The 26281-nt window shown below is 45.2% G+C and overlaps 1 protein-coding gene across 2 annotated transcripts in view; it reads left to right on the top strand.

Annotated features, from left to right (window-relative positions):
• CDH23 (cadherin related 23) overlaps positions 1 to 26281 on the top strand; it is an 846530-nt gene that overhangs the window by 73529 nt on the left and 746720 nt on the right. For both annotated transcript variants that reach the window (XR_008320257.1, XM_053312564.1), the window contains exon 3: positions 8762 to 8839. Coding sequence is in view for 1 of the 2 variants with exons in the window: in XM_053312564.1 (XP_053168539.1) it covers positions 8762 to 8839 (78 nt within the window). In the remaining variant the exon portion in view is untranslated. The remainder of the gene's footprint in view (positions 1 to 8761; positions 8840 to 26281) is intronic.

The following is a 26281-nucleotide window of genomic DNA, read 5'->3' as shown; positions in this document are numbered from 1 at the left end:
TTTTGGCATCACTACTCCCCAACAACATCCATCTTGGAAATCAAATTAATAATAATGACTAACAAGCAGAAGGTTGCCGGTTCGAATCCCCACTGCTACTATATAGGGCAGCAGCGATATAGGAAGATGCTGAAAGGCATCATCTCTTACTGCGTGGGAGGAGGCAAAGGTAAACCCCTGCATTCTACCAAAGACAACCACAGGGGGCTGTGGGCACCAGACAAGTCAAAATTGACTTGACAGCACACTTTACCTCATTAGAGGAGAGCTGGTCTTGTGATAGCAAGCATGACTTGACCCCATAGCTAAGCAGGGTCTGCCCTGGTTGCATCTGAATGGGAGTCTTGATGTGTGAGCACTGCAAGATATTCCCCTCAGGGGATGAAGCTGCTCTGGGAAGAGCAGAAGGTTCCAAGTTCCCTTCCTGGCATCTCCAAGATAGGGCTGAGAGAGATTCCTGCCTGCAACCTTGGAGAAGCCACTGCCAGTCTGTGAAGACAATACTGAGCTAGATAGACCAATGGTCTAACTCAGTATATGGCAGTTTCCTATGTTCCTATGAAGTTGCCATATTCAGAGTCAGACCTTTTGGTCAATCTAGCCCAATATTGTCTACACAGATTGGCAGCGGCTTCTCCAAGGTTGCAGTCAGGAATCGCTCTCAGCCCTATCTTGGAGATGCCAGAGAGGGAACTTGGAATCTAGATACTCATCCCAGAGTGGCTCCCTCCCCTAAGGAGAATATCTTACAGTGCTCTCATGTAATCTCCCATGCAAATGCAACCAGGGTGCATTTGCTAAGGGGACAAGTCATGCTTGCTGCCATAAGATCAGCTCAGCTTTCTACCCTGTCTTACAGCACCAGATCTACTGTTGCAACATCACCGAGTCCTCTGATGCTGCCGTCTGTGATGTGGAGCTCTATCTGCTGTAAGGGGGCTGCACAGCCACCTCAGGGAAGCAGACCCCTCTGCAGCCCATGTGCTTCCATTACCTATGGGCCCAGGCACCACGGAGGCTTCCACCACCTGCAACAAGGCGAAGGGGAGAAGGTGGGGCTCTGTCACACAATAGGGAAGCATCAGGGAAAGGAAGCAGAGCAGAACCAGGTTAGGAGCGAAGGAGGACTGCTTTGCCTCAAGGCCCCTTACTCTAGAGCAGGCTCATGGAGAAGATTGAGAATGTCTGAAAAGTACTTCTTGCCCATAATTTGTTTTCAATTTCAACTAGCAATGTTTATAACCTGTATAGATTATGCAACTTGCACAGGGTCTAGGTTGCAGTTTGCCACATTGCTCAGAATTAAATGCTCTAAACTTTCTTTGAATAAATGAGCCCCAGTGCAAAAGGCTGGTTGGCTGTGGCTGTGGGGAGGTGGCAGGTGTATGTGCTTTTATTTAGCTCAAGTGACTAAATAAACATGCAACTGAATTAAATGAGCCTCATTATTAAAGGTGAAAGGAAGGGATGCTTTGGTGGAATTAAGGCTGACGAGGCAAAAGGCTCAGAGCCTTGGGAACAATATGAGATATTAATCATGTGCTAAAACAATAATTGCCATCTTCTGTTCCTGTGCACTGCCTGCCACCTCCCCACAACAAAATAATAATTATAAGAGAAACAGCCATTGTCTTTGGGAAGAGCAATGTATCTGGTTCTTGTATTTACAGCAGTAAAAGCACAGTGGTTGGAAACCATGGCTGGTGACAAAGCTGGCGCCTTCCAAGGTTCTTTCTGAAAATGTGCAACATAACTGTTGTGTTGGTAATAGCCTTATTTTAGGAAATTGCCATTGTTAGTCCATTTTCTTTCATTCTTTTACATCTCACGACATGTGCAATCCTGTGCAGGGGTGAAATAGCAAGGGCCATGCACAAATCCAAATAACATCTATAACTCCGTCTTAAAACACAAACAATAAATTTAAGATTGTGTGTGGGTCGGGGGGGAGATCTCTTTACCCACCATGCCCTAAAATGGTAATGGGCAGCCCCCTCCTCTTTATTTCAGAATCAACTCAGTAATTGCAAGTTTGTTCATCAAGTACTCCCCCCCAAATAAAATAAAATAAAATAATTGCTTGTTTTCATAAGAATGGCATCTCAACTCTAAGGTTGCCATATGCATCCTGCCCAGGAACGGTAGTTCCTAGTGTCACCTATGTCACTAGGAATTGCTTCAAAATTTCTTCCCCTCTCTCTTTTCTCCCTTCTTCCTCACAGTTGCTAGAGCAAATACACTGAGGCAAGTATTAGGTCTGGATGGGGTGGGGGGTGGGGATGATAACACATAAATAGTTTTAAGAAACAATTGAGTTGACTGACCCAACCACAGAACAGAGAGATGATGTTGTTCGTTGATCAGGTGATCTAGTCATATAGCTGATAGCAATCATCAACCATTTCCATGAGAGTAAGGGGATCGACATTAGGAAACCTTTGTTGCATGGATCTACAATATATCTGGGAACCAGGCCTGCTGAATGTTGACCATATAAGCTCAGCACCTAATTTTACATTTTGAGCTGGATAAGAACTTTTTAGGGAAATCGCACTTGACTTGAATACATCCAAGTATTACAGGATGGACAAATTAGTAGGGATGTGCACAAAGCTGGTTTGCCCAGTTCGGTTTGAATTCAAACCAGGAGGGGGTGGTTCGGTTTTGGTTAAGCTCGAACCTCCCCCTGGTTCGGTTTGAATTTGAACCGTCTCGAACCATTTCGAACTGGTTTGAACCAGTTCATACATCCAAAAATGAGTAGGGTGGTATCTGGCACCCAGGGGTACCTGCCTCCCAAACCCCAAAGCAATCGGACACTCATACCATTTTTTAATGATTTTTTTTTTTTAAAAAAAATTCTCATAGGGTATAATGGGGCTTGAACCAGCCCATTATTCCCTATTGTGGAGCACCCATGGGTGCCAACAACCATGCAAACCCTGAAGCAATCGGACACCCCTGTGATTTTTTAAATGGATATTTGAAATATTTTTAATTATTTTTCTCATAGGGTATAATGGGACACTAACCAGCCCATATCCCCTATTGTGGAACACCTAGGGGCACAAAAGTGGGGTGGGTGGTAGACACCCGGGGGTGCCTGCCACCAACAAAGTTCCAAGTTAATCGGACACTCCTCTGATTATTGGTGAATTTTAAAATTATTTTGGAATTCCTCATAGAGAATAATGAGGATTGCAGCAAATGTATAGCTTCACGTCAGGGAGAAAGAGGTGTCCTAGAGTGGAGTGTGGTGGGTGGTAGTTCCCAAGGTGGGCAAGGAAGCTGTCAGAATTATTTGAAAGGAATTGAGCAAAGGGCTGATTTTTAAGTGATTTTTGAAGTTTATGTGTCTTTAAGGTTAGCAATGAGATTGGATTCATGGTTTGTCACTGAAAATCTAATATGCAACCAAAGAATCTACACTCAGAACACTTCAGAATCAACAAAACCCAGCACCCCATGGGTTAGCAACCCATGGGGGTGGTTGGCACCCTCGCTCTGGGCCACCCCAGCACCCCCAAGTGCAGTTATGGGGCTGCTGAAACCTCCATTCTTCCCTATGGAGAAAAACCTTAAAGCCATTTGTAGGGTGCTGGGGTAGCCCAGAGTTAGTGGTGGTCTAGTGCAAAGAAGGTGCCAACCACCCCATGGGTTGCTAACCCATGGGGTACTGAGTTTTGTTGTTTCTGAGGTGTTCTGAGTATAGATTCTTTGGTAGCATATTAGATTTTCAATGACAAACCATGAATCCACTCTCATCTGCTAACCTTAAAGACACATACAGGTGAAACTCGAAAAATTAGAATATCGTGCAAAAGTTCATTAATTTCAGTAATGCAAATTAAAAGGTGAAACTGATATATGAGATAGATGCATTACATGCAAAGCGAGATAAGTCAAGCCTTAATTTGTTATAATTGTGATGATCATGGCGTACAGCTCATGAGAACTCCAAATCCACAATCTCAGAAAATTAGAATATTACATGGAACCAAGAAGACAAGGATTGAAGAATAGAACAATATCGGACCTCTGAAAAGTATAAGCATGCATATGTATTCAGTACTTGGTTTGGGCCCCTTTTGCAGCAATTACTGCCTCAGTGTGGTGTGGCATGGATGCTATCAGCCTGTGGCACTGATGAGGTATTATGGAAGACCAGGATGCTTCATTAGCGGCCTTCAGCTCTTCTGCATTGTTTGGTCTCATGTCTCTCATCCTTCTCTTGGCAATGCCCCATAGATTCTCTATGGGGTTCAGGTCAGGCAAGTTTGCTGGCCAATCAAGCACAGTAACCCCATGGTCATTGAACCAGGTTTTGGTACTTTTGGCAGTGTGGGCAGGTGCCAAGTCCTGCTGGAAAATGAAGTCAGCATCCCCATACAGCTCGTCTGCGGAAGGAAGCATGAAGTGCTCAAAAATCTCCTGATAGACGGCTGCGTTGACCCTGGACTTAATGAAGCACAGTGGACCAACACCAGCAGATGACATGGCTCCCCAAATCAACACAGACTGTGGAAACTTCACACTGGACTTCAAGCATCTTGCATTGTCTCCATTCTTCCTCCAGACTCTGGGTCCTTGGTTTCCAAATGAGATGCAAAAGTTGCTCTCATCAGAAAAGAGGACTTTGGACCACTGAGCATCAGACCAGTTCTTTTTTTTCTTGAGCCCAGGTAAGACGCTTCTGATGTTGTTTGTTGTTCAGGAGCGGCTTGACAAGAGGAATACGACATTTGAAGCCCATGTCCAGGATCCGTCAGTGTGTGGTGGCTCTTGATGCAATAACTCCAGCCTCAGTCCACTCCTTGTGAAAGTCCCCAACACTTTTGAATGGCCTGTTCCTGACAATCCTCTCCAGGCTGCGGTCATCCCTGCTGCTTGTGCACCTTTTTCTTCCACACTTTCCCCTTCCACATAACTTTCTATTAATGTGCTTTGATACAGCACTTTGGGAACATCCAACTTCTTTTGCAATTACCTTTTGAGGCTTTCCCTCCTTATGGAGGGTGTCAATGATGGTTTTCTGCACAACTGTCAAGTCAGCAGTCTTTCCCATGATTGTGATTCCTAAAGAACCAGATTGAGAGACCATTTAAAGGCTCAGGAACCCTTTGCAGATGTTATGGTTTGATTAGCTGATTGGAGTGGGACACCTGGAGCCTAGACTGTTGAACCTTTTCACAATATTCTAATTTTCTGGGATTGTGGATTTGGGGTTCTCATGAGCTGTACGCCATGATCATCACAATTATAACAAATTAAGGCTTGACTTATCTCGCTTTGCATGTAATGCGTCTATCTCATATATCAGTTTCACCTTTTAATTTGCATTACTGAAATTAATGAAATTTTGCACGATATTCTAATTTTTCGAGTTTCACCTGTAAACTTCAAAAACCACTTAAAAATCAGCCCTTTGCTCAATTCCCTTCAAATAATTCTGATAGCTTCCTTGCCCCACTTGGGCACTACCACCCATCACACTCTGCTCTAGGCCACCCCTTTGCCCCTGACGTGAAGCTATACATTTGCTGACACCTCCATGCTTCTTTATGGAGAAAAACTTTAAAGACGCATAAACTTCAAAAATCACTTAAACATCATCCCTTTGCCTAATTCCTTTCAAATAATTCTGATAGCTTCCTTGCCCACCCTGGGAACTACCACCCACCACACTCCACTCTAGGACACCCCTTTTTCCTGGAGGTGAAGCTATACATTTGCTGCAATCCTAATTATTCCCTATGAGGAATTGAAAAATACTTTAAAATTCACCAATAATCAGAGGAGTGTCTAATAGCCTTGGGGTTTTGTGGGTGGTAGGAACCCCTGTATGTCTACCACCCACCCCACTTTTGTGCCCCTAGGTGCTCCACAATAGGGGATATGGGCTGGTTCAGGTCCCATTATACTCTATGAGAAAGATAATTAAAAATATTTCAAATATTCATTAAAAAATTGTAGGAGTGTCTGATTGCTTCAGGGTTTGAGTGGTTGTTGGCACCCATGGGTGCTCCACAATAAGGAATAATGGGCTGTCCCATTATACCCTATGAGGAAAAAATAACAATAATTTCTAAAAATTCATAAAAAATGGTACGAGTGTCCGATTGCTTTGGGGTTTGGGTGGTAGATAGCCATGGGTGCCAGCTACCACCCCACACTCTTTTGGAGGTCTGAACCAGTTTGAACCAGTTCGAATCGAACCACCCCCTGGTTCAGTTCGAATTTGAACCCCCAGCTCAAACCTGATGGCTAGTTCAGTTCGAATTCGAACCTTTGAACCACCCCGGTTTGAATTCGAGCCACCCCGGTTTGAATTTGAACCGGTTTGCACATCCCTACAAATTAGTATTCCAGGCCAGGTGACCAGTGACCACAAACTTAAGAAACATTTAAAGCCATAAGCCATATATAGTAGGTTCCTGTGACACACACTCAAATCAGTCCCATGCAGTAATTAATATAGTGATGGACACGCTAACTTTTAAGGCTGTGCAGTTATGTTGGTCTGACAGGAATGTTGGACCCAATATGCCCATGGTTGAGCACTATTGGAAGAACTTCAAACATGACAGTAGAGAGCCCTGACGGTTGAAACGCTTACTAAAATCCCTGTTTTCATGTCTGAACTAGGGATGTGCACGGACCGAGTTTTAGGGATGTGCATGGAACCAGCTGGCCCGGTTGGGTTCAAGCCCGGACTGGCCTCAAACCCAACCGGGCCAGTTTGGTCCGGCACCTCTCTGCCCCACCCCACCCCGGCTCCAGTTTGTTTCAGTCTGGGTGGGTTCGCAAGCTTCATATTGTTAATGTGGTGATTCTCTTTATTTAGCAGGGGGTGAGTAACTGGCCCTATCGACCCCCAGAACAGTACCTCCAGTGACTGTTGCTGGTGTATGTCCTGTTTCTTTTTAGATTGTGAGCCCTTTGGGGCCAGGGATCCATCTTATTTATTTGTTATTTAAACCGCCCTGAGCCATTTTTTTTGAAATGTGGTATAGAAATCAAATCAATCAATAAATAATAATTGTTTTAAAAAATAACTTCTCACCTGCCGGCCTTCCTCATGCCCCCCTTGACCGGTTCTCGGCCTTCACCCAGTGGCCATTATGGAGCCTGCACACCTGCACACTTGGCCTCTGCGTGGCCAAGTTTGTTTATTTTTTACAATGTGATGCTCATTAATCCTCTGAACATTCGGGGGGTGTTCGGTCAGTCTGGGGTCAGACCGAAAAGGGGCTGGTTTGGTTCGACCCCAAACTGTCGAACTGAACTTGTTCGATGTCGAACCTGTTTGCACACTCCTACCAAGTTTAATGCACTGATTCAGTGCGAAAGGGAGGGGAGGGGGAGTGTGGGATATTGGAGGGGAAAAAGAAAAAGGAGAGCAGATCCTTACCTGCTCTCTGCCAACACATGCAGCTTCCGGCTGTGGTGGTGCTTGTCCCAAGTACCTGTGTGCTGTGTCAGCACACACATGGTGCCCACACAGGTGCAGGCTGTAACCCCCCCCAACCCCCCCCCCCCAGAGACACACACAAACATGGTGCCGGACCAGTGCATGAACCTTGGTTGGTGCACATCCCTAGTCTGAACTCCTTGTAGTTCCAATGTTCCTGCTGGACTGGGCTGCATTTGAGGGATAGCATGGTAGAAATCCAGGGAAGTTGGATGAGACAATCCCCTCTGCAGGGGACCCCCAGGGTCAGAGGGCCCCCTGCAGGGATGCCTGGTTCTCCCCTTTCCTGGATTTCAAGCATGTAGCCCTTCAAAAACAGCTCCACTGCCAAGTCAGGGAGAAATTCCCTTTGACTTGGCAGTGGAGGTGCTTTTGAAGGGGCTGCATGCTGGAAATCTGGGGAAGGGCGGAGTAAGGTAAACCCCCACAGGGGATCCCTAGGGTCAGAGGTTCCCTCATGGTGGGTACCTTTGCCCCACCCCACCCGATTTTGTGGGATGCAATACTCAAAAAGCAGCCCAAGAGCTTTCTCTCTAAGCTTGCACCTGGGCTGCTTTTTGAGGGCGTGGGGGCAAAGGCAAACCCCCATGGGTTCACAGGGCTAGAGGGTCCCATTGTGGGGGTGCCTTTGTTCTTCTCTCCTGTATCTTGAGGGTTCAGTCTCTGAAAACCACTCACATTCTGTAGGGAATGATTCAGACCCCCTGATAGTTTTGCAGGGAGCATGTTAGCCCTCCTGACAATTTCTCCATTAGGTCTGGTTGGATCAAATTGGATCCAAAATTTTGTATAGAGCACAGGCCTACTATCTTGACTAAGTGTCCCATTTTCTCAGTATTACACTCCAAATGTTAGGTGTTATCCTGAGGAAGATGTGTGGACTGTGTGCAGTAAATAAGAAACAAATATACTTCTGTTATGCAAACCACCACCATAGACTGTAAATATTTATATATTCTGGGGAGCAATGCTACCCACAATGCTACCCACCATTCCATTTTGTGTGCACTACACTATTTCTTTTCTTCCCTATATACACTGGGATCCAAGACTTACTCCTTTCATTTCACCACTGAGTCAATTTGCTATGTTTGGGTAAAAGGGATAAGTCCTTTACAATAGCTTGACTGGGGCTAGTTGTTTGCTTTGGGCCATGCAAAAGACTCCCTCTTTACCCATTATACTCCCAGCAATCTGTTCTGGGTTATAAGCTAACAAAATGTCAATTATCTCAACATAAACATGACCTCACAAATATAAATAAAATATTTATCTTTCCCAATTTTTCAGGTCTGAGCAATCGACTGCCGTACTTCATAAATTATTTCTTTGACACATACCTGTTGATCAATGAAGATACTCCCGTGGGTAAGTGCTCTGAGCTAGTATTTAATGAGTAAAATGGCACTTTTGCATCCAGCTGTCTTTGAGGAGATGAGAAAGTCAGAATGGCAACTCAGCATGTTGATTTTTTTTTTTTAAAGAAGCTGCCTATAAAAGGAAAATGGATCCCCTCCTAGAGCTTTAAAACTTTCACTGTCTTTGGTTGCTTGCAGAAGGCAGATAAACATTTTGTTGATGAGGCTGTTGGTTTCCACATAAGATCTGATTAAAGGGAAATTAAGGTGGATGCAAATGGACTGTGATACTCTGTACAAAAGTTGAGGGGGGGGGAGGCCAAAAAGCTCACACCAAAATATGTTTATATTATTTAGAAAATTCCTATTTTATACACCACTTTTTAAACCAAAACAAGTTCTTAAGTGTTTATATAGCAAAAGCAATGAAATAATGGTTCCTTGTTCAAGAAGTGCTAATAACACAAAGGAGACACCAGCAACAGCCGCTGGGGAGGATACTAGGTTAGGTTCCATAGGTTTATTGGCTCTTCCCCTGCTATATATCAGTGCTGCCACTTGAAAAGATGCCCTGTTAGCAACAAGGTATAGGAAGTCTGGTAGAAGCCCTAGAAAAATGGGAGGGTGGACACCGCACCACCCCCTCCATTGCTTCTGTTGTATCTGCCCCCTTCTTCTCTGGGTGCTTTACCCCATATTAGTCATGCCCCTTCCATCTACATCTTCCAGCCAACGCTGGAGCCAGGAGGTTAGTTTACCTGTCCTTTGTCCTGTAGTGCATTCATTGCACTTGTGGCTCGCCTCATGGGGAAATGGACAGAAAGGCAGGAAAAGCACAGCGAGGAGCAAAGGGCTACAACTCACTGGTATGAGAGTCGGTAGGATAGTGATCCAAGCAGATTCCGAAGCCATGTGCTTTGGCTAGAGGTACTTATACTTTGAAAGGTGCCCTGAGGCAGTTTACAAGCCATTCCACACACCCTGAAGGTGGCAGATTCCATGAAAGACAAGTGAGTGTATTGCTACTTGATCTTCTGGTTGAGAGGATCTTGCCCAACAAAGTCAAGAGGAAACTATGTAAATGCACCTGGACATGTGTGAATAAAGAATTGCTGGGTTGCCCTTTCAAGAACAGCACGTCTTTCATTGAATAGATTAGATACTTCCAATTTTGATGTGCTCATCTCCCTGAGTCCTTGCCAGCTAGGTTGTTGGTTCAAAGACGGGTCAGGAAATACACTGCTTATCTGTGCGACTCTCAAGGAGTAGTTTACTGTTATCTCTCATGGAAGGGAGGATACCTTCCTTGATTGTTTTACCTTTTGAATCAATGTCTGCTCACTTGGCTGAATGCCTTCTCCTTTGAAAGAGAGGGGTGGGGTCTTTCCATCCAGTCTTTGATATTCTGACCTTAGGGTACATTGCCCCATGCTTTACTCATGCTGAGCGACCAGCTGTTAGTCTTGCCAAATATAGGCAGGTGGAAAGTTCATGGTCTCATGAACTGAAGCATCCAAAATGGAGACACTGATCCCACAGTCACATGCACATAAAGGGGTGCTTTTCTGTGCTATCCCGAAACACAACTTGTCTGGTAATATCAGAATTGAAACCTTCTGATGAGAAGAAGTAGTAGAGTGTGCTCTATTTCATCATTTTCATTCCTGGGATGTACTTCTAATTAGAAATGAAAGGACATCTTCCATTTCTTTCCATTATTGCTCTGTGGATTCACTCTGTGCAGTGTCCTAAATTCCTAAATTCTGTTTTTACTAGAAAGAATTCTGAAAACTAATTCAGAATCGCACATGGATTTATGCAGTTTCAATTTCTTCTAACTTAAGTGTTTCTTTTTCTTCTCTACATTACTGATAGGCACATGTGCACTAATAAACCACTTCAAATAAGCCATCTTGATGTAATCATGTGTATGATTACATGAGATTCTTCTATGCAAAAATAATTTTGGTACAACCAATTGTACAATTATATAAAGGCTGCTTTTACAGTGTTTGAAGCAATAGGCACAATTACATGTGCATTGGTATAATACTGCTCAGATGAATCTTATATGATCACATCAGGACTGCTTGATTGCAGTGTTTTATCAATGTGCACATGCATGTCATTAATACAGGAGGCAAAGATGTGAATAAAAGGAGGGAACAGAAAGCTGTGGCAAACTGTAGTGCGCAATGCAGAGCACTCTACAAAATTCAGAAATTATAAAATGGAGTGATAGAGAATTCCCGATGCACTGATTTTGTGGTCTTGGTTCCAAAGGGAATCTGGAACTCCAAAATACAGGGAGAAATATGGCTGGTGAGGAATACCCCTGTTCTAAATTCTGCCCTAGGGATGTGCACAAAATGGATTTTGCATTTTGTTTCAAGCACAAAACAAAATTCAGAGAGCCGAAACATTTTTTTGAAACAGCAGACAACCCAGTTGTTTTAACAGAATAAATGTTGAAACGTTTCAAGTGTTTCAGCCATAGGGAAAAATAGGGAAACATGAAACACTCCAATGTTCCCATGGGTAGCTCCTAGGGACACCAAAATGGGTTGGGCGGTAGGCATGATGAGTGCTTCCTGCCACCCAACCCACAAAAGAAATGTCCAAGCAGGTGATTTTAAACAAATTTTTAGCCTTTCCCCAAAACCCACAAAGGATACTATAAGGGCTCTCTCTCTGCCTCCCAGTCCCTTTAAATTCATTTTGAAAGTCCCTCATTTGGACTCCCCTCTCCCTCCCCCCAGCCAATGGGGGCACAGTTGCCCATGTCTGGGGCGTAACTACCATTAGGCAAGGGGAGGCGGCTGCCTGGTGGCCCCCACGCCTCAAGGCCCCCCCCGAGGCAAGTCACATGACTCCCCAACACCCGCAGAGCTTCGGTGCCGTGGAAAAGCCAACCCCAAGTTCGGAGCAAAGTCGGCATGCATGCAGCAAAGTCCTTGTCTGCAGAAGCAACTCTGAGCCGGGAGCGCTCTTCCCATGGGAGGGTGGAGGGACGGGGTTAAAGCGAGGGAGTGGAGTTTTCTAGAGAAGCTGGCATAATGGGGATGTGAGTGTGAGTGCACTATATATTGTGAAGTATGTGTGTATCAGCGAGGGGCCCATTTTAAAATTTTGTCTCTGGACCCACTCCAGCCTTGTTACGCCCCTGCCCATGTCAGCACTTGATTTGTGTGATAACAAGCCAACCAGGAAGCAAGGAAATCACAAGCCAATCACAAGCCAGTTCCAGTAAACAAATCAGCAAGGGAAAAACAGGCCTCCAAAAAGGCACTCAAAGTGCTGAAAACGGGGTTGTTTTGTTCTGAGTTTGAAAAAGACCTTTTATTTAAAGGGTATTTTGTTTCGGGCTCAAGATGCTTGAAATGGCCCATTTTGACACTGAAGCATTTTGCTCATCCCAATTCTGCCCCACTGCCCAGGATGAGTTAAGAAGAATTTTGGACCTTAATTCTTCCCAAAATTTTAAGTTGTCACTACTCACTTTCCTTGGAGAGGCTTGTGGAAAAAATCTACAGTTGTCTATAGCAGCACATCTCTAATTTCCACTGTCACACCAGCCGCTTTCCGGGGCTGAATGTGTTTTGCTGTATTATAGGCAGTAACAATGTTTATAGGCAGTGAAGTTGTGCCACTTTTATCTGGCCTGCTGCCTTCACTAATCATCTGAGCAAGCTGATATCTGGTTTTTCATTTTTAAAAACTTGTTCAGTTATTCCATACTGAAAAGTGTTTCATTCTCTTTTCAGAGACTGGAAAGAGGTTTAAAAAGTTTAACATTAACAACTGTCAATAAGATCTTTGCTCATTTTGACCCCTTTCCAAGTTAGTTTCAGGGAAGACATTCCTATTGCCACATCTCTACACTGCTGGAGGGGAGAATAGAGGAAAAGGAAGGGCATGCAGCTCTTCTAAACTTTTTATCTGCAACCTAGAGTGCTAGGGCTAACCACACAGTTATTATTTATTACCATTGTTATTGTTCTTCCACTTCTGTGTTTAAAACAAACAAACAAAAATCTATAAACACAGGAAGTGGCTTACCAAATTTAGAAGCATATGCAATTAAAAAAAACAAAACGGAAGCAGTAAAATCACATAAGTAAACAAATAAAGCAGTATGGCTGGATCTCCTATGCTTAAGGTCGGTTGACAACAGCTCCAGAATGGCAGCAGCAAGGTGCTGTTCATATACCCAGTGACATTATTCACCCTTTTAAAAAAATTGCTCTTGGCTCTTATAGAGTCATTACTGAGCCAGAAAAAAGTAGCACTTTCTAAAACACTTCATGGAATATGCTGTGATTTTGGAGAGGCCCCAGCTATTTGAGCTGCTCCCCCCCCCACCTCTTCCTCCGCCTTTTACTCATCATGAGCAACTCATCAGAGCAGCAGTACTGGGGAAAGGAATGTTTGTAACACCCCTTTCATAGCTGCTATTAGCCCTGTGGAAAAAGATACTTGTACCTATGTTTCTCCCTAACCCTGATAGCAACTGGGGTGTGTCAATTTTATCTAGTCATAGGTCTCCAATGTCGTGTGTGGTTTGGTCCTCTGAGAAAGAGCTCCTGTTGTTGTTTGTGATGCAGCACACCTAATTAAAGGAAATTATAATGTTTAGAACTGTTAGGAAAGGGACAAAGGATAATTATGAAGACAGCTTGCAAATGCTTCTAGAAGATTTACCCACACCTTCAGAAACATTTGAAGTGTAGGTCTTCTTTGAAAGAACGTAGTAGATGTGGAAAAAGAACAGAAAATAAAATGTTAAACAATTGATAATTCAGGGAAATGACTTTCAGAAGCCATCTGGGTGCAAGAAAATTCAAAATGAAAAGGCAAGTTCAGGGAAAATGTTTAGAAATACTGTTTACTTTTCCATTAAATGTATATTGAGGTCTTACTAGTTTTTGCAAGTAAGTTTAAACCAAATAAGTGTATTTCATGTTGAGAGAATGAGGGCAATGGGCAGTATTATAATGGGCTAGTATTGTAGATTTCATAGAGGAGAGGAATATATATGGTTATAATAGCCAAGATGGCAGGCACCTTCTCATCTGGGGTCTTGCCAAACCAAAAAGTGTTGGGGAAAATAGCATGAGATATGGGAGACTGAGACCTTGCAAAGCTGCTCTGTGCTTTTGTATGAATCCACTCTCACATTCTATCTTCAGACATCGTGCAAGACCTCAGTAGCAGCTGAACTCCACCAGGCACAGAGCCTGACTGCCAGTGGCCTGTGTGTGGCCGTGGTGGCGGCCCCGCTCACCCCGTCCCCCCACGTCTGATGTCAGATGTGGGGTGTGTGGTCTGGCTCCCGAATGAAGCTGCGCGGCTCAGTTCAGGAGTTGCAATCTGGACGGTGCTGCATTTGCAGCGCCAGCCATTTAACTCCCAAAGGGGCTGCATGGCCCCTTCAAGATCTAGACTTGGGCTGTCACTGTGTTTGCAGTGTAGCCAGGAGTGGCTCTTCCCTGAAGAGCCACTCCTGGTTGTGCCGTGAATGCAGCAGTCATTTAACTCCTGAATGGGGGTCACATGGCCCCCTCTCAGGAGCTAAACCAGCACCCCCACGTCTGACGTCAGATGCGAGGGGTGTGTCGGGGCCGCGAGGCGTGGCCCTTGATTGGGCATGGCCTGGGTTCTTTGAAGCCATTCACCCAATTGTGGTTCCGCCCCTGAGCTCCAGGCAACCTCAATTAGCCCTGGGAGCATATGTTCCTCCCTCCCATCCTTGCGCAAGTGCTTGCTTACTTTCTTGGTTAGGATGTTCTGAGATTGGTTGCAACAACATCTGAACCAAACAATCTTGGCATATTCTAACCTATTTGCTTAAGAAAATCCAAGCCCCGAAACTCATTTGAACCATCAGACATTTGAAGCTGCCCCTTGAATTATTCTTGAGTTCAAGGGATCCTTCAGCTCTAGGAAATGTCAACTGAGACAATCACTTGCTTATCTTCTTATTTTATATGCTCAAAATGTGCAACTGGGAAACTAAAGTACGTATGTACTGCTTTTCAATTGATATATATATTCCTTATATACAATACTTGAGAAGAAATAAGTTCTCAGAGCAGTTTCATTTCAAGAGAAATGAAACTGGGAGTGTCCATATGCTCACAGAAATACCATTCACTGTGCACTTACCAGATCTTCTAAACAGGGGTGTAGCTATAATTGAACAGATGGGTTCAAAGAACCCGGGCCCCTGAGCTCCTGAGCGCCCCCCCCCAGCTCCACCCCTCCCTGTTTTCTTCATTATCTCCCCAAGGGAGGATTAAGCTCTTTGCTGCCGTAGGTGGCCAAAGATTTTCCACCAGTAGCAAGGAGGAAGGGTGGGGGGAGTTAAATCTGTTTTTAAAAAAATATTAAAACCACCTATCTCCCAAATGATAGCTATCGCCTGATTTTGGGCATTTCTGCTCACTCATGTGTGCAGAAAGGAGAAGAGGGCAGTGATACCCCTCCTTACCGAAGCCCACTTACCTCCCAAATGACAACTATCACTCGAAATCTTGCTTTTCTGTGCACCTATGCGCTTGCACAGAAAGGCCTGATTTCGGGTGATAGTTGTTATTTGGGAGGTAGGTGGGCTTGGATAAGGAGGGGTATCACCGCCCTCTCCACCACCACGCTGCTGCGCTGCAGTGCAGCGGTGGTTTTAAAGTTAAAAAATAGATGTTTTAAAGTCTAATTTTTAAAGTTTTAATTTTTTCCCCACCCACAAGACCAAAATTTGCTGCGGGTGGGGGGGATTTTGCCACCATAGGCAGTTGCCTCTACTGCCTCTTCTTTAATCCATGAGTGTATCTCCCTCACTCCAAGGGGCCGCTGGAGAGAAGGGTGAACACGGGCAACCTCTCCTCTAGCTACGCTCCTGATCCTAAACCATTTAAAAGGCAGGCCTTTGTAATAACAGTGTAATGCTCAGAATAACCTAAACATTGAAACTCTACTGAAGTTTGTCCTGCTCATTTAAAAAAGAAGAAGACAGAGTAGAAACAAGGGCCTTGCTGAGCTAAAAAAACTTCTGTAAATTTAAAAATGTTAAAATCTAATTGAACTACTTTCCCCTTTTGCCACCCTGCAGGATAATACAAATGCAATGCATCCCGCACATCTGGCTGCCTCAGCCACCTGTAAACTGGCTGAGAATAGAGAATGGGGTGTGTTTAATTGTGCCCTTGGTGAAAATCTCAGGGTTTGATTGACAGATGTAGCTTTTATTTATTTACGTTGTCAGTGATCAGTTTTAGTAAATGTAGAAATCGATTGGGCCTTTCTTGGCCTCTTTCCAGGCTCTCAGTCCATTAAATTGGTGCTCTTCAATCAGGGCCTGTGGATGGCTTGTAATGCTGTTCAAATTGATTGTAAGCCCTATGTGTGCACAAGCACAGAATCTGTGTGATGGGCTTCTTTCCCCATTCAGGTGAATAACTGTGATTTTATCAGGACCCTGTTGGGACCTGTGGCTTGGTCTGGGAGATTAACTGTTAATGTATTAGTTAAAAATATACAATATGTATGTGACCTTTCTTTTTTCCAAAACCCCTTTGTTTTATTTCGCTGCCACCACCAAATTATATCTTGATTTGGGTTTCTGTATCTAACTACAGTATTGTGTCCTAGGATAGCATAAGGAGAAGAAATACAGACACAATTGAAAGTTGTAAACCAAAAAAGTTCTAAACCAAAAAACCCTTCATTTTCTTTTCAAGAAGGTAGGGCCGCATGCGTAATGGTTGTTGAAACAAAGTAACAGAATAACTCCTGAACAGACAGTAAACCAATTGTCAGACCTTTGGTTATGATATACTCTTAGGTTAATCATTGGGGTGTTTTTTTTGTTTTATTTTTCTAACAGAGATTTTCCTTTCATGTTTCTACTGATATGGAATAATGAGCTTGCATTGACTTTGCTGGAATACACCCTCCTGGCTGTATAGCTATGCACTTACAGCATAAATGTTTCTTAGTCATACTTGACTGACTGAGGTTTTCCCTTGTGTGTTGGAATCTACCCATCTAACCTCCCACTCCTTCCCCCAGTCCCTCTCTCTCCCTCTGGAGACACTTTATCTGGCTCATCCTAGCCCTCTCTAATCAATTAATTGTGATCTCTATTTATAACCTCTTGTTCCCTCCATTCTAAAGCCCCTCCCTTAGGAATCCTCTAAGAGGAGGTGCCTAGATCTAAATTATATTTGATTGACAACTTCCGATGGCTAATCACCACAGGCCCCAGTTATAGAGCCTTCTGTCTTTATGCATGTGCTCCTCTCCTTGTTTTTACTTGCAGCACACCTTTGTTAATGTATGCATCTTTGAGAAAAGGTGGTTTGTTAAGTACTTTAAAACATACAAACCACAGGATACTTAGGACAGACTTCTTTGAAAATGCTAAAAGGGTTCTGTTTAGCATAAATATGTTCCTAAAATTTCTTCACTAAATCAGAGATAGCCGTGATGTTCTATTAGAAGAAAAATCAACAACCCATAGTAGGGTAATCAGGGGCAGCTCCCCCATGAGGCCAAATGAGGCAAGTGCCTCAGGTGGTGAGTGTGTGATGGGATGGAAAGTGTCGGCATCCTGCTGGCCTGCTGGTGCTAAGCACACTTCAGTTCTGCTGACATCATTACCTCTATGCTTTATTTCTCCCTCACTGGCCCCATTCCCCATTTCCCCAGCCCAGGGGCCACCTTCTTCAACCTCACCACCAGCTTCAGCTCCTGGCTGTTTGCACAGCACGCAATGCAGTGTGGCGTGTACCCTTGGCAGCAGTGATTAGTCTCTCCATCACTACACTGCTAAGCCCGCAGTGAGTCTCTCCCTTCCCTTTCTGGGGCTGTCTCTTCCCTCCAGTAAGAAATGTGTTGCTGATGGGCGTTTAATCAAGAAACTTGTTCTATAGGTGAGCAAAAATGTGGGTGCATTTTCTCACACTGCAACATATGCCCCCATTTTGGAGCTATTTTGAGTGTGCCATACCAATTTTTAAATGGGAACACAGATAAATTCCTTTATACCTTCTTTGTACCTATTTAGCATTCAGACTATGGTAAATATGTTTTGTTGCCCCTAGCAATAGTTTTTGAACCTTCTGTTTGTTTGTTTGGAAAGGTAACCCTTCTTCCTTGTAAATGTGACATCTTAATTGAGGTAATTGGATTTAGTTATGTGATGATGTTTCTGAGGGATAAATAAAGCTAGGTCAGAGTGAGGGCAATGTCTCTTCAGGAAGCAATGTCTCTTCCCTTGCTCTTTTTGTCCTCAGTAATGTGGTCATATTGCCCAAAATTAGGCTGAGTGGAATTATACTTACTAGGAAGAAGAGGTATTTTAAAACAAAACAAAACAGTGCTGAAGTTGATTGGGGTTTCAAAGAGCAGCAAGCCAGTGCAAAAACTGTAATATTTTAGGAAACGTTCTGTGCTCCCCCCACCCCACTACTACAGTTTTACTTTGAAAAATTTGTAGGGGAACATTCAGCTCAGCTCTATGTATTGCTTGGCTGCTGTGGTCTACTATAACTCATTCACCATCCTTTTAAATCCTCCCCCCCCCCGCTGCTGCTTCTGTAAATCCCTCCTCTCTCTCTCTCCCTCTACCTGACTAGAATTTCACTATCTCCCCTTTCCCTCACGTGGTGCCTAAAGGAGTGTTAAGCAACAATTAAAGACATAATTCCCTCTCTAATTACTTACATGAGTAAATTAGTCTTGTCAAGAGCTATTAAGACAGAGAGCTCAGAATTCATTAGGCTAGATTGGGCCTATGGTGCTTCTGGCATCACTGCTAGTCCAGGCTGATTAATTTCCTTGAAAACATCATCAATGCCCATCTGTTTCATTTAGGTCTTCAGAGAGCAATTTTCAGGTGGACTGACCCCCTCGTCAGTTATTTCACCCAGAAGTAATGACTGACACAACCTCCTGCTGCAGTGTGAAGAGGAAACTCTCTTTCGCTCTTGTTCTGTGTGTAAAATATTTATACACACTCACACAAGGCCTGCAAACAACATTTTGGCCGATTATGTTACATTGGCCAAGGGAAATTCAGCTGCCGCCTTGTCCTCTGCATTTTCTGGTTACATGTTCTTTTTTTCAGTTTGCTTCTCCCTCATTCCCTGGACCACTCTTTTTCAACCCTTCTTTCCTATGCTGTCCTGTTGCCCTTTTCCTGCTGCCATTTTTGTCCACTGCTTCCTCATTTGAACAGAGGAACAGCCCTGCTGGATCAGGCCCAAGGCCCATCTAGTCCAGCATCCTGTTTCGCACAGACCCTATAATGTACACTCCCTTCCCTGTGGCATGCAGAGCATGCAACAGAAGATTTTCTCTTCCAGTGTTTTGTCCCCTTTGCCCTGGCCTCTCTCTCCCATGCTGCCATCTTAGCTGCTGGCAGGGGTGGAGCCACCATTGGGTGAATGGGTTCAAAGAACCCGGGCCGTTGCCAATCAGGGGCTGCACCTCACTGCCCCAACACGGCCCCCGTGACTGACAGACGCAGGGTGTGTTATTTCTCTCCCAAATGGGACTGCATGGCCCCGTAGGGGAACAAAATCGGCCTGTGCTGCATTGGCAGCATGGGCTGGAGTGACTCGCCCTGCCTTTAAAGGCAAGGAGACCTGCTCTTGGCCTTGCTGTCAATGCAGCGGAGCCAATCTCCCTCCCAAACGGGGCTGCATGGCTTTGTTCAGGAGGGAAATCGGCCAGCGCTGCATTGGCAGCGTGGCCAGAATGGCTCTCCCTACCTTTAAAGGCAGGGAGAGTCACCTGGCCCACGCTGCTCAATGTAGCTCTGGACAATCTCCGTTCCGGATGGGGCCTTGCGGCCCTGTTTGGGAGGGAGAGTATGCCCACACATCTGAAGTCAGACATGGGGGCATGGTCTCCTTCCCAAATGGGGCCGCGAGGCCCCATTTGGAATGGAGATCAGCTGGCGCTGCATTGGGCAGCATGGGCCAGAGCGACTCTCCCTGCCTTTAAAGACTCTCCCTAGCCAGCCCCTGCATCTGACATCAGATGTGGGGGTGGGGCCAGGGGCCATGGCGGCGATTGAACACAGGCTGCCGACTTGCTCACTCCATTCCTGGCTGGTGGTTGCAATGGAAGTAACATTACTTCTACCACAGCTCTTTCCCCTGTCACTGGTCTCCCACTTTCCCTGCCTTTTGCAAACTTTAATTAAATTTGCATCTTAAATTTTGCAGAAAATAGGGAACTGAGCAGCAAGAAGTGTGGACACACTTCTTGAGTACCCACACTTAGCAGTTCTTGCACTAGTTTATTTCACTATTTTCTGTCCATGCAAAGGTGGATGTTGCAGGTTGTGAGCACTCCCTCTCACTTTCATTAGTACCTAAGGTGCTTAATGTGAGCATATGCAGAAAGCAACAAATTTTACTTTTTTATTTAAATGTTGTGGAACAGCATACTTCCCACTTACTGATTTTCTGCAGCATTTCCTGTCCTGCCCCACCCTTTGGGCCTGCCAGTACCTTCGGCTGTGCCTCTTATACAGGTGGTACCTTCTCAACTGGTCCCACTGCTGCCTCCTAAACTCCCTGAGCTGGAGTCATTGGGCCTGAGTGCTCCAGCTCCATGTCAGTTGCCTGCAGCTACCTTGTTTCCATTATGTTCAGGAGTGTTAACCCTCAACTCCCAAAGGAGCTGTAACTCCAGTGAAGAGGAGGGCAGAGCCTTCATTGGTGCTGATGAAAAAGGCTCATAGACTCCCAGAAGCTCCTCCTCCTCCAGCGCCTGAGTTACTGGCCCCAGGTGGTGCTCCCTCAGTACGTAAGAAGCAAAAGATGCTTAAAATACTGAAAGCACCAGTGGCCATCCTTGGGCAACAGCAGGGCAAGTGCAGAAAGAAACAAGAACATGTAGCAGAGCCACATGTACCTTCTTCTCCACTACTGCCCCTGCTTGGACCTTTGGGTTCTCTCTGCTCCAACTCCAGTTTGCCCAATCTCCCATGGCTGACCCAATGAGTACTCCTGCAAACCCGTGCTCTTATGGGACCCACAGCTGCCCTAGTGTTTCCTCCAGAAAGTATAAAAGATGAAGAAGGAGTCCATCTTGGGATTCACCTTACTCTCCCCTCAGTAGGGAATCATCTAAATACTACAGGCCCACCTTCTCTCCGGTGGGTGGCTATTCCTCTCCTGAAAATGAGGACTTTGATTCCTATTATGACAATAGGCACTGAGATTATAGGTGCTGCTATTCATAATGTCTACCCTCCTGAATCTCATTACTCTTCCTTTTGTTACCTGTCACATTACACCCTTTTGGACAGAGGCTATTATGATGCTTGTCATGACAGAGAATAATGCTACTCCTCTCATTGACATGGCCAGACTTACCATAGGTCTTGGTCAGTTTCCAGATTGCACTCTAGGACCTGGTTTCGTTCAAAGTCACCTTCAAAGTTATTGGTCCTCATTGCAGCTGTGAAACCACAGTGTCAAGCTCCAGTAATCCCAGTCCATGCTGATGTACTCTCTGCACTTCCACTTGAACCTCCTCAAAAGCCACTTGTCCTGGTGCCTGTTCTGCCAAATTCTGTCTCACTTCCACCTGATCCCATGCCTGAGGACCCAAGTCAATCCACAGCTGCCGAGTCCATTTCATCGGACTCAGAAGAACCACCAGAAGGCATGTTAGTAACGTCAGCTGCTGAGTATGCTGTACAAGATCAGGCAGACGCCCCCTCCCCTGAAAGTTGAAACACTATGCTGAACAATTGCTTCAAAAGGCTTCGTCTTTGGGCCTCACTGTGCATCAGCAAGCACCCACTGTAGATGACCCCATATCTGAATTGATTCAATCAGATTCCAGTGTTCATGTGGCACCTCCTCTGCTGCCAGCACTAGCCCAGGTTGTCAAGACAGCATGGGAGAAACCATCTACAGTTTCTGCTACTTCCTAGAAGTTGGAGAATATGTACAAGATCCACAGGATGATTCTGCTTTCCTAACTAAGTATCCTGTGCTCAACTCTGTCATGGTTGAGTCCACACAAGCACATAACAAGCATCACTTTTCTATCACTCTGTGTGACAAGGAAGGGAAGAAGTTGGGCTCTTGGTAAGAAAGCTTATTCCACAGCAAGTCTTCTCATCTGTGTCGCTAACCACCAAGCACCAAGCTTGTTGGGCACGATATCAGTACTTTGTTTTAGCGAAACTAGTGCAGTTTATCAACCAACTTCAGCAAGACCAAAGGGATGTGCAGGCCTGACCTTAGGGTGGGGTGACCAGGATGGTAGCCCTGGGCCCCATGTTTGGAGGGGCCCTGCTGTGACAGCAAGTGGCGGGCAGCCTCGCAGACTGCCCACACGCTTGGCTCCAGGCGGTGGCGTGTGCGGTGAATGCCACCACCATGTGTGCTTGCCTGAGAGAGGGGGGGAAGCAAGCCCCACGCCTGCTGCACCTGACGCAGGGGGCGTAGCTTCATTCTGAAATGAGTCCGCATGCTCAGTTTCAGAGCAAATACCAGCAGCGCCACATTCACAGCGTGTCTGGGAATTGCTTTCCCTGCCATAAGGCAGGGAGAGCAGCCCCCAGCCACACGGCATATGCAGCGCTGGCTGACATTTGCTCCAAAACGGGGGGCGCAGCCCCATTTCAGAGAGAGGCCATGCCCCCTGCTGCATCTGACATCAGATGCTGCTGATGTCAGATGCAGGGGCAGGCCCCTTTGCTGCCGCCCCCCCAAGGGACGGTGCTGGGGATGTGGCCATGGTTTTCCATGGTTTTCCATGGTTTTCCATTTTTCCATGGTTTTCCATGGTTTTCCATTTTTCCATGGCCATGGTTTTCCATTTTTCTGCTATGTGTGGCCAAGCAACAGCTGCATTCTTTACGGCATTGTGCAGACTGCGGGTCTAGATCCATGTCTACTGCAGTATCTTTGAGATGGCATGCATGGCAGCAATCTTTCTCCCTATCCCAGGAAGCCAAGAGTCACATTGAAGACTTACCTTTTGATGATGAGACTATCTTTGGCCAGAAGACTAATGACATGTTGGAAAGGGTCCAGAAGCTCTGCACGACAGCTAAACCTATGGGTTTCTTGCAGTCTTCTGCCTCTGCTTCAATATCTATAAGAAAGAAGCCTTGATCCCATTACTCACCATCAAGGCAATCTACATACCACTTAGGTAATTGCTTTCGCCAGCAGCACTGCTTCTGGCACTGCATGACTACCAACCTATCAGTGGGCTCTAGACCTCAATCTACTCTCAAGTCCAAAGCCTCTTTTTCAAAGTGACAATGAAGCCACTCTATTATCCTTGCGTTCAAAGCATTACAGGGCCTAGGCTGCTATAATGTCATATGGCAATAAATGTCAGGAGGCAATAATAAGACCTTTTCTGAAGTAGCCTGCATTGGATCCCTCAGAATTAAGCAACTATCATCCCGTCTCCAATCTTCTGTGGCTGGGTGATAATTGAGAGGGTGGTGGCTTCCCAGCTCCAGACAGTCTTGGAGGAAACTGATTATCTCAACCCATTTCAAACTAGCTTCCAGGCAGGCTATGGGGTGGAAACAGCACTGGTTGGCCTGATGGATGATCTCCAATTGGGAATTGACAGAGGGAGTGTGTCTCTGTTTGTCCTTTTGGATTTCTCAGCGGTGGTATCAAAATATGTTTAAAAATATATGCGTGGGTCCTAGCCATCATTCAGAACAGGTACAAAATAGAATTTCAATCACTGACGCCGGTTTAAAACAGGCATAATATGGTCTTTCCGGGTTCCCCAGAGACCATTCTGGCTGCTGCATTTTGTACTGTTTCCGAACTATGTATAAAGGTAGCCCCATGTAGAGTACATTGCAATAGTCAAGCCTGGAGGTTACCAGCTAATGAACCACTGTTTTGAGATTGTTCTTGACAAGGTATGAACGCAGTTGTTGAATCAGCCAAAGCAGATGGAAAGCGCTCCGGACCATAGCCTCCATCTGAGATACCAAGATGAGGTCTGGATCCAACAGCACTCCCAAGCTGTGTACCTGTTCCTTCTGGAGGAGTGTAACCCCATCCAGCACAGGAAGATCTAACTCATCCCTCAGATTCTGATCCCCCACAATGAGCACCACTGCCTTGCTTAGATTCAGCTTCAATTTGTTATCCCTCATTTAGCCCATTACTGCCTGTAGGTAAACATTTAGGGAGTGAATGCCATTTCCTGATGGTGATGATAAGGCAAAATAGATTTGGGTGTCATCAGTATACTGATAACACCCTGCACCAAATCTCCTGATGACCTCACCCAGAGTTTTCATGTAGTTGTTAAAAAGCATTGGTGACAGAATGGAGCCCTGGGGGACTACACATAATAGCTCGTGTTTGGAAGACCAGCTGTTACCAAGCGCCACCAACTGGTATCTGCCTGAGTGATTGGAGCAGAACTACTGCAAAGCAATGCCTCCTATCTCCAACTCCCCCAGGTGATCCAGAAGGATATCACAATTGATGGTATCAAATGCCACCGAGAGATCCAAAAGAACCAGCAGAGTCACACGCCCTGTTGATTCCCTGGTACAGGTCATCCATCAGGCTGACCAAGGCAGACTCAACCATATAGACTGCTCTAAAGCCAGTTTGAAATGGGTCTAGATAATCGGTTTCCTCCAAAACTGCCTGGAGCTGGTTAGCCACTACTCTCTCAATCACCTTGCCCAACCATGGTTGGTTGTAGACTGGCCTATAACTATCCATCGCTGAGGGATCTAGGGAAGTCTTCTTAAGAAGTGGTCTAATCATTGCCTTGGTCAAACAAGAGGCATTCTACCCTCCCTCAGCAATGAGTTAATGATATTAACTAGGCCATCTCCAACAATTTCCATGCTAGACAGAAGCAGCAAAGTTAGGCAAGGATCCAGAGAACAAGTGGTAGGCTAAACCACATTAAGCAGCTTGTCCACCTCCTCGGGCATCATAGATTGAAACTGATCCAATCTAATACTGCTAGAGGGATTGCTGGACACTACCTTAATAGACTCTGCAAAAACAGTGGAGTCCAAGTCAGCTGGAATACAAAAGATTTTGCAAAGAACCCATTAAAAGCATTGCAGCAGAACAAGGTCTCTGGGGACTGGTGTGAAATGGAAGGAGCCTGAATCAAATGTTTCACAACCTGGGACAGCTCTGCTGAATGCGAACCTGCAGAAGCAATGTGTGCAGACCAGAATTGTGGTTTTTTGCCGCATGCACTGCTTTCGCATAAACCTTCAAATGGGCTCTATGCTGTGTCCTGTCAATTTCGAGCTTTCTCCTCCACTTGTGCTCCAGTCACATTCTTTGCTGCTTCAGACCCTGTAACTGCTCTGTATACCAAGGGGCCACTCCTAAAGCAGGTCAGAAGGGATGCTTAGGAGCAACTGTGTCTACTGCCCTGGTGAGTTCCCTATTCCAGGTTCCCATCAGGGCATCAACAGAATCACTGGCAGGACCAACATTAAAACCCTCCAAGGCTTTTTGGAATCCTACTGGGTCCAGCAGCCATCTCAGGTGGACCATCTTAATAGGTCCTCTATCCCTGTTAAGGAGGTAGTGGTCCATCAATGACAATGGGGAAAACACAGGATCCCCCACCCATGGAACACCCCCTTGATCCAAACAAAAGACCAAATCAAGTCTGTGGCTGGCAACATGAGTTGGTCCTAAAACTAGTTGGGATAGGCCCATAGTTGTCATGGCCGCTATGCAGGGGTGTATCTAGGGTGGGGCAGGCAGGGCACATGCCCCGGGCGCCACTTGAAGGGGGGCGCCATTTTTAAAAATAATTGGTTTTTTTAAAAATGGCCACCAAAAACAAAATGGCCACTGGACATGCACAAATGGCCTCTGTGAGGCCCTAGACCATGCCAGGCCTTGCAGAGGCCATTTGAGCAAGCGTGGTGGCCATTTTGTTTTCAGCTGCCATTTTTTAAAAAACAATTATTTTAAAAAATGACCACTGCACATACTCAAATGGTGCCTGTGAAGCCCTAGAGGCCAGTGGGAGGAGGGGGAAACATTGCAGACCCCCTACAGCAGACACCCGAAGGGGCTACAGGTAATTTTTTAAAAAAATTAATATAATATAGGTCACTGTACACATATTCAGATTGGCACTATGTACTGAGAATCAGGGCTTGTAAATACTGTGCTGAAGTTTATGAGCTAAGATTGTATTCATTTGCTCTTACTTTGCTTCTTGTGATAAGTGAGTTAAATGTGATGTCTTAATAATATGGCTATTAATGGTGAGTTTGTCTTTGAATCAGTGTGAAATCCTTAGTATTAAGGCCCACTGGGAGTTTCTTGCTCTTTCTCTCATTTTAACAGTCTTTCTGAAATACTAGAATATATTCCAAGCAGTGACACAGTTTACTCTGCATATCGTTTAATTATTTTCAGAGTATCTGGGAAAAGTCATA

Source organism: Hemicordylus capensis, chromosome 3, assembly GCF_027244095.1.
Source record: "Hemicordylus capensis ecotype Gifberg chromosome 3, rHemCap1.1.pri, whole genome shotgun sequence".
NCBI classification, from domain to species: domain Eukaryota; kingdom Metazoa; phylum Chordata; class Lepidosauria; order Squamata; family Cordylidae; genus Hemicordylus; species Hemicordylus capensis.
This window is presented reverse-complemented; position numbering and strand designations above follow the sequence as displayed.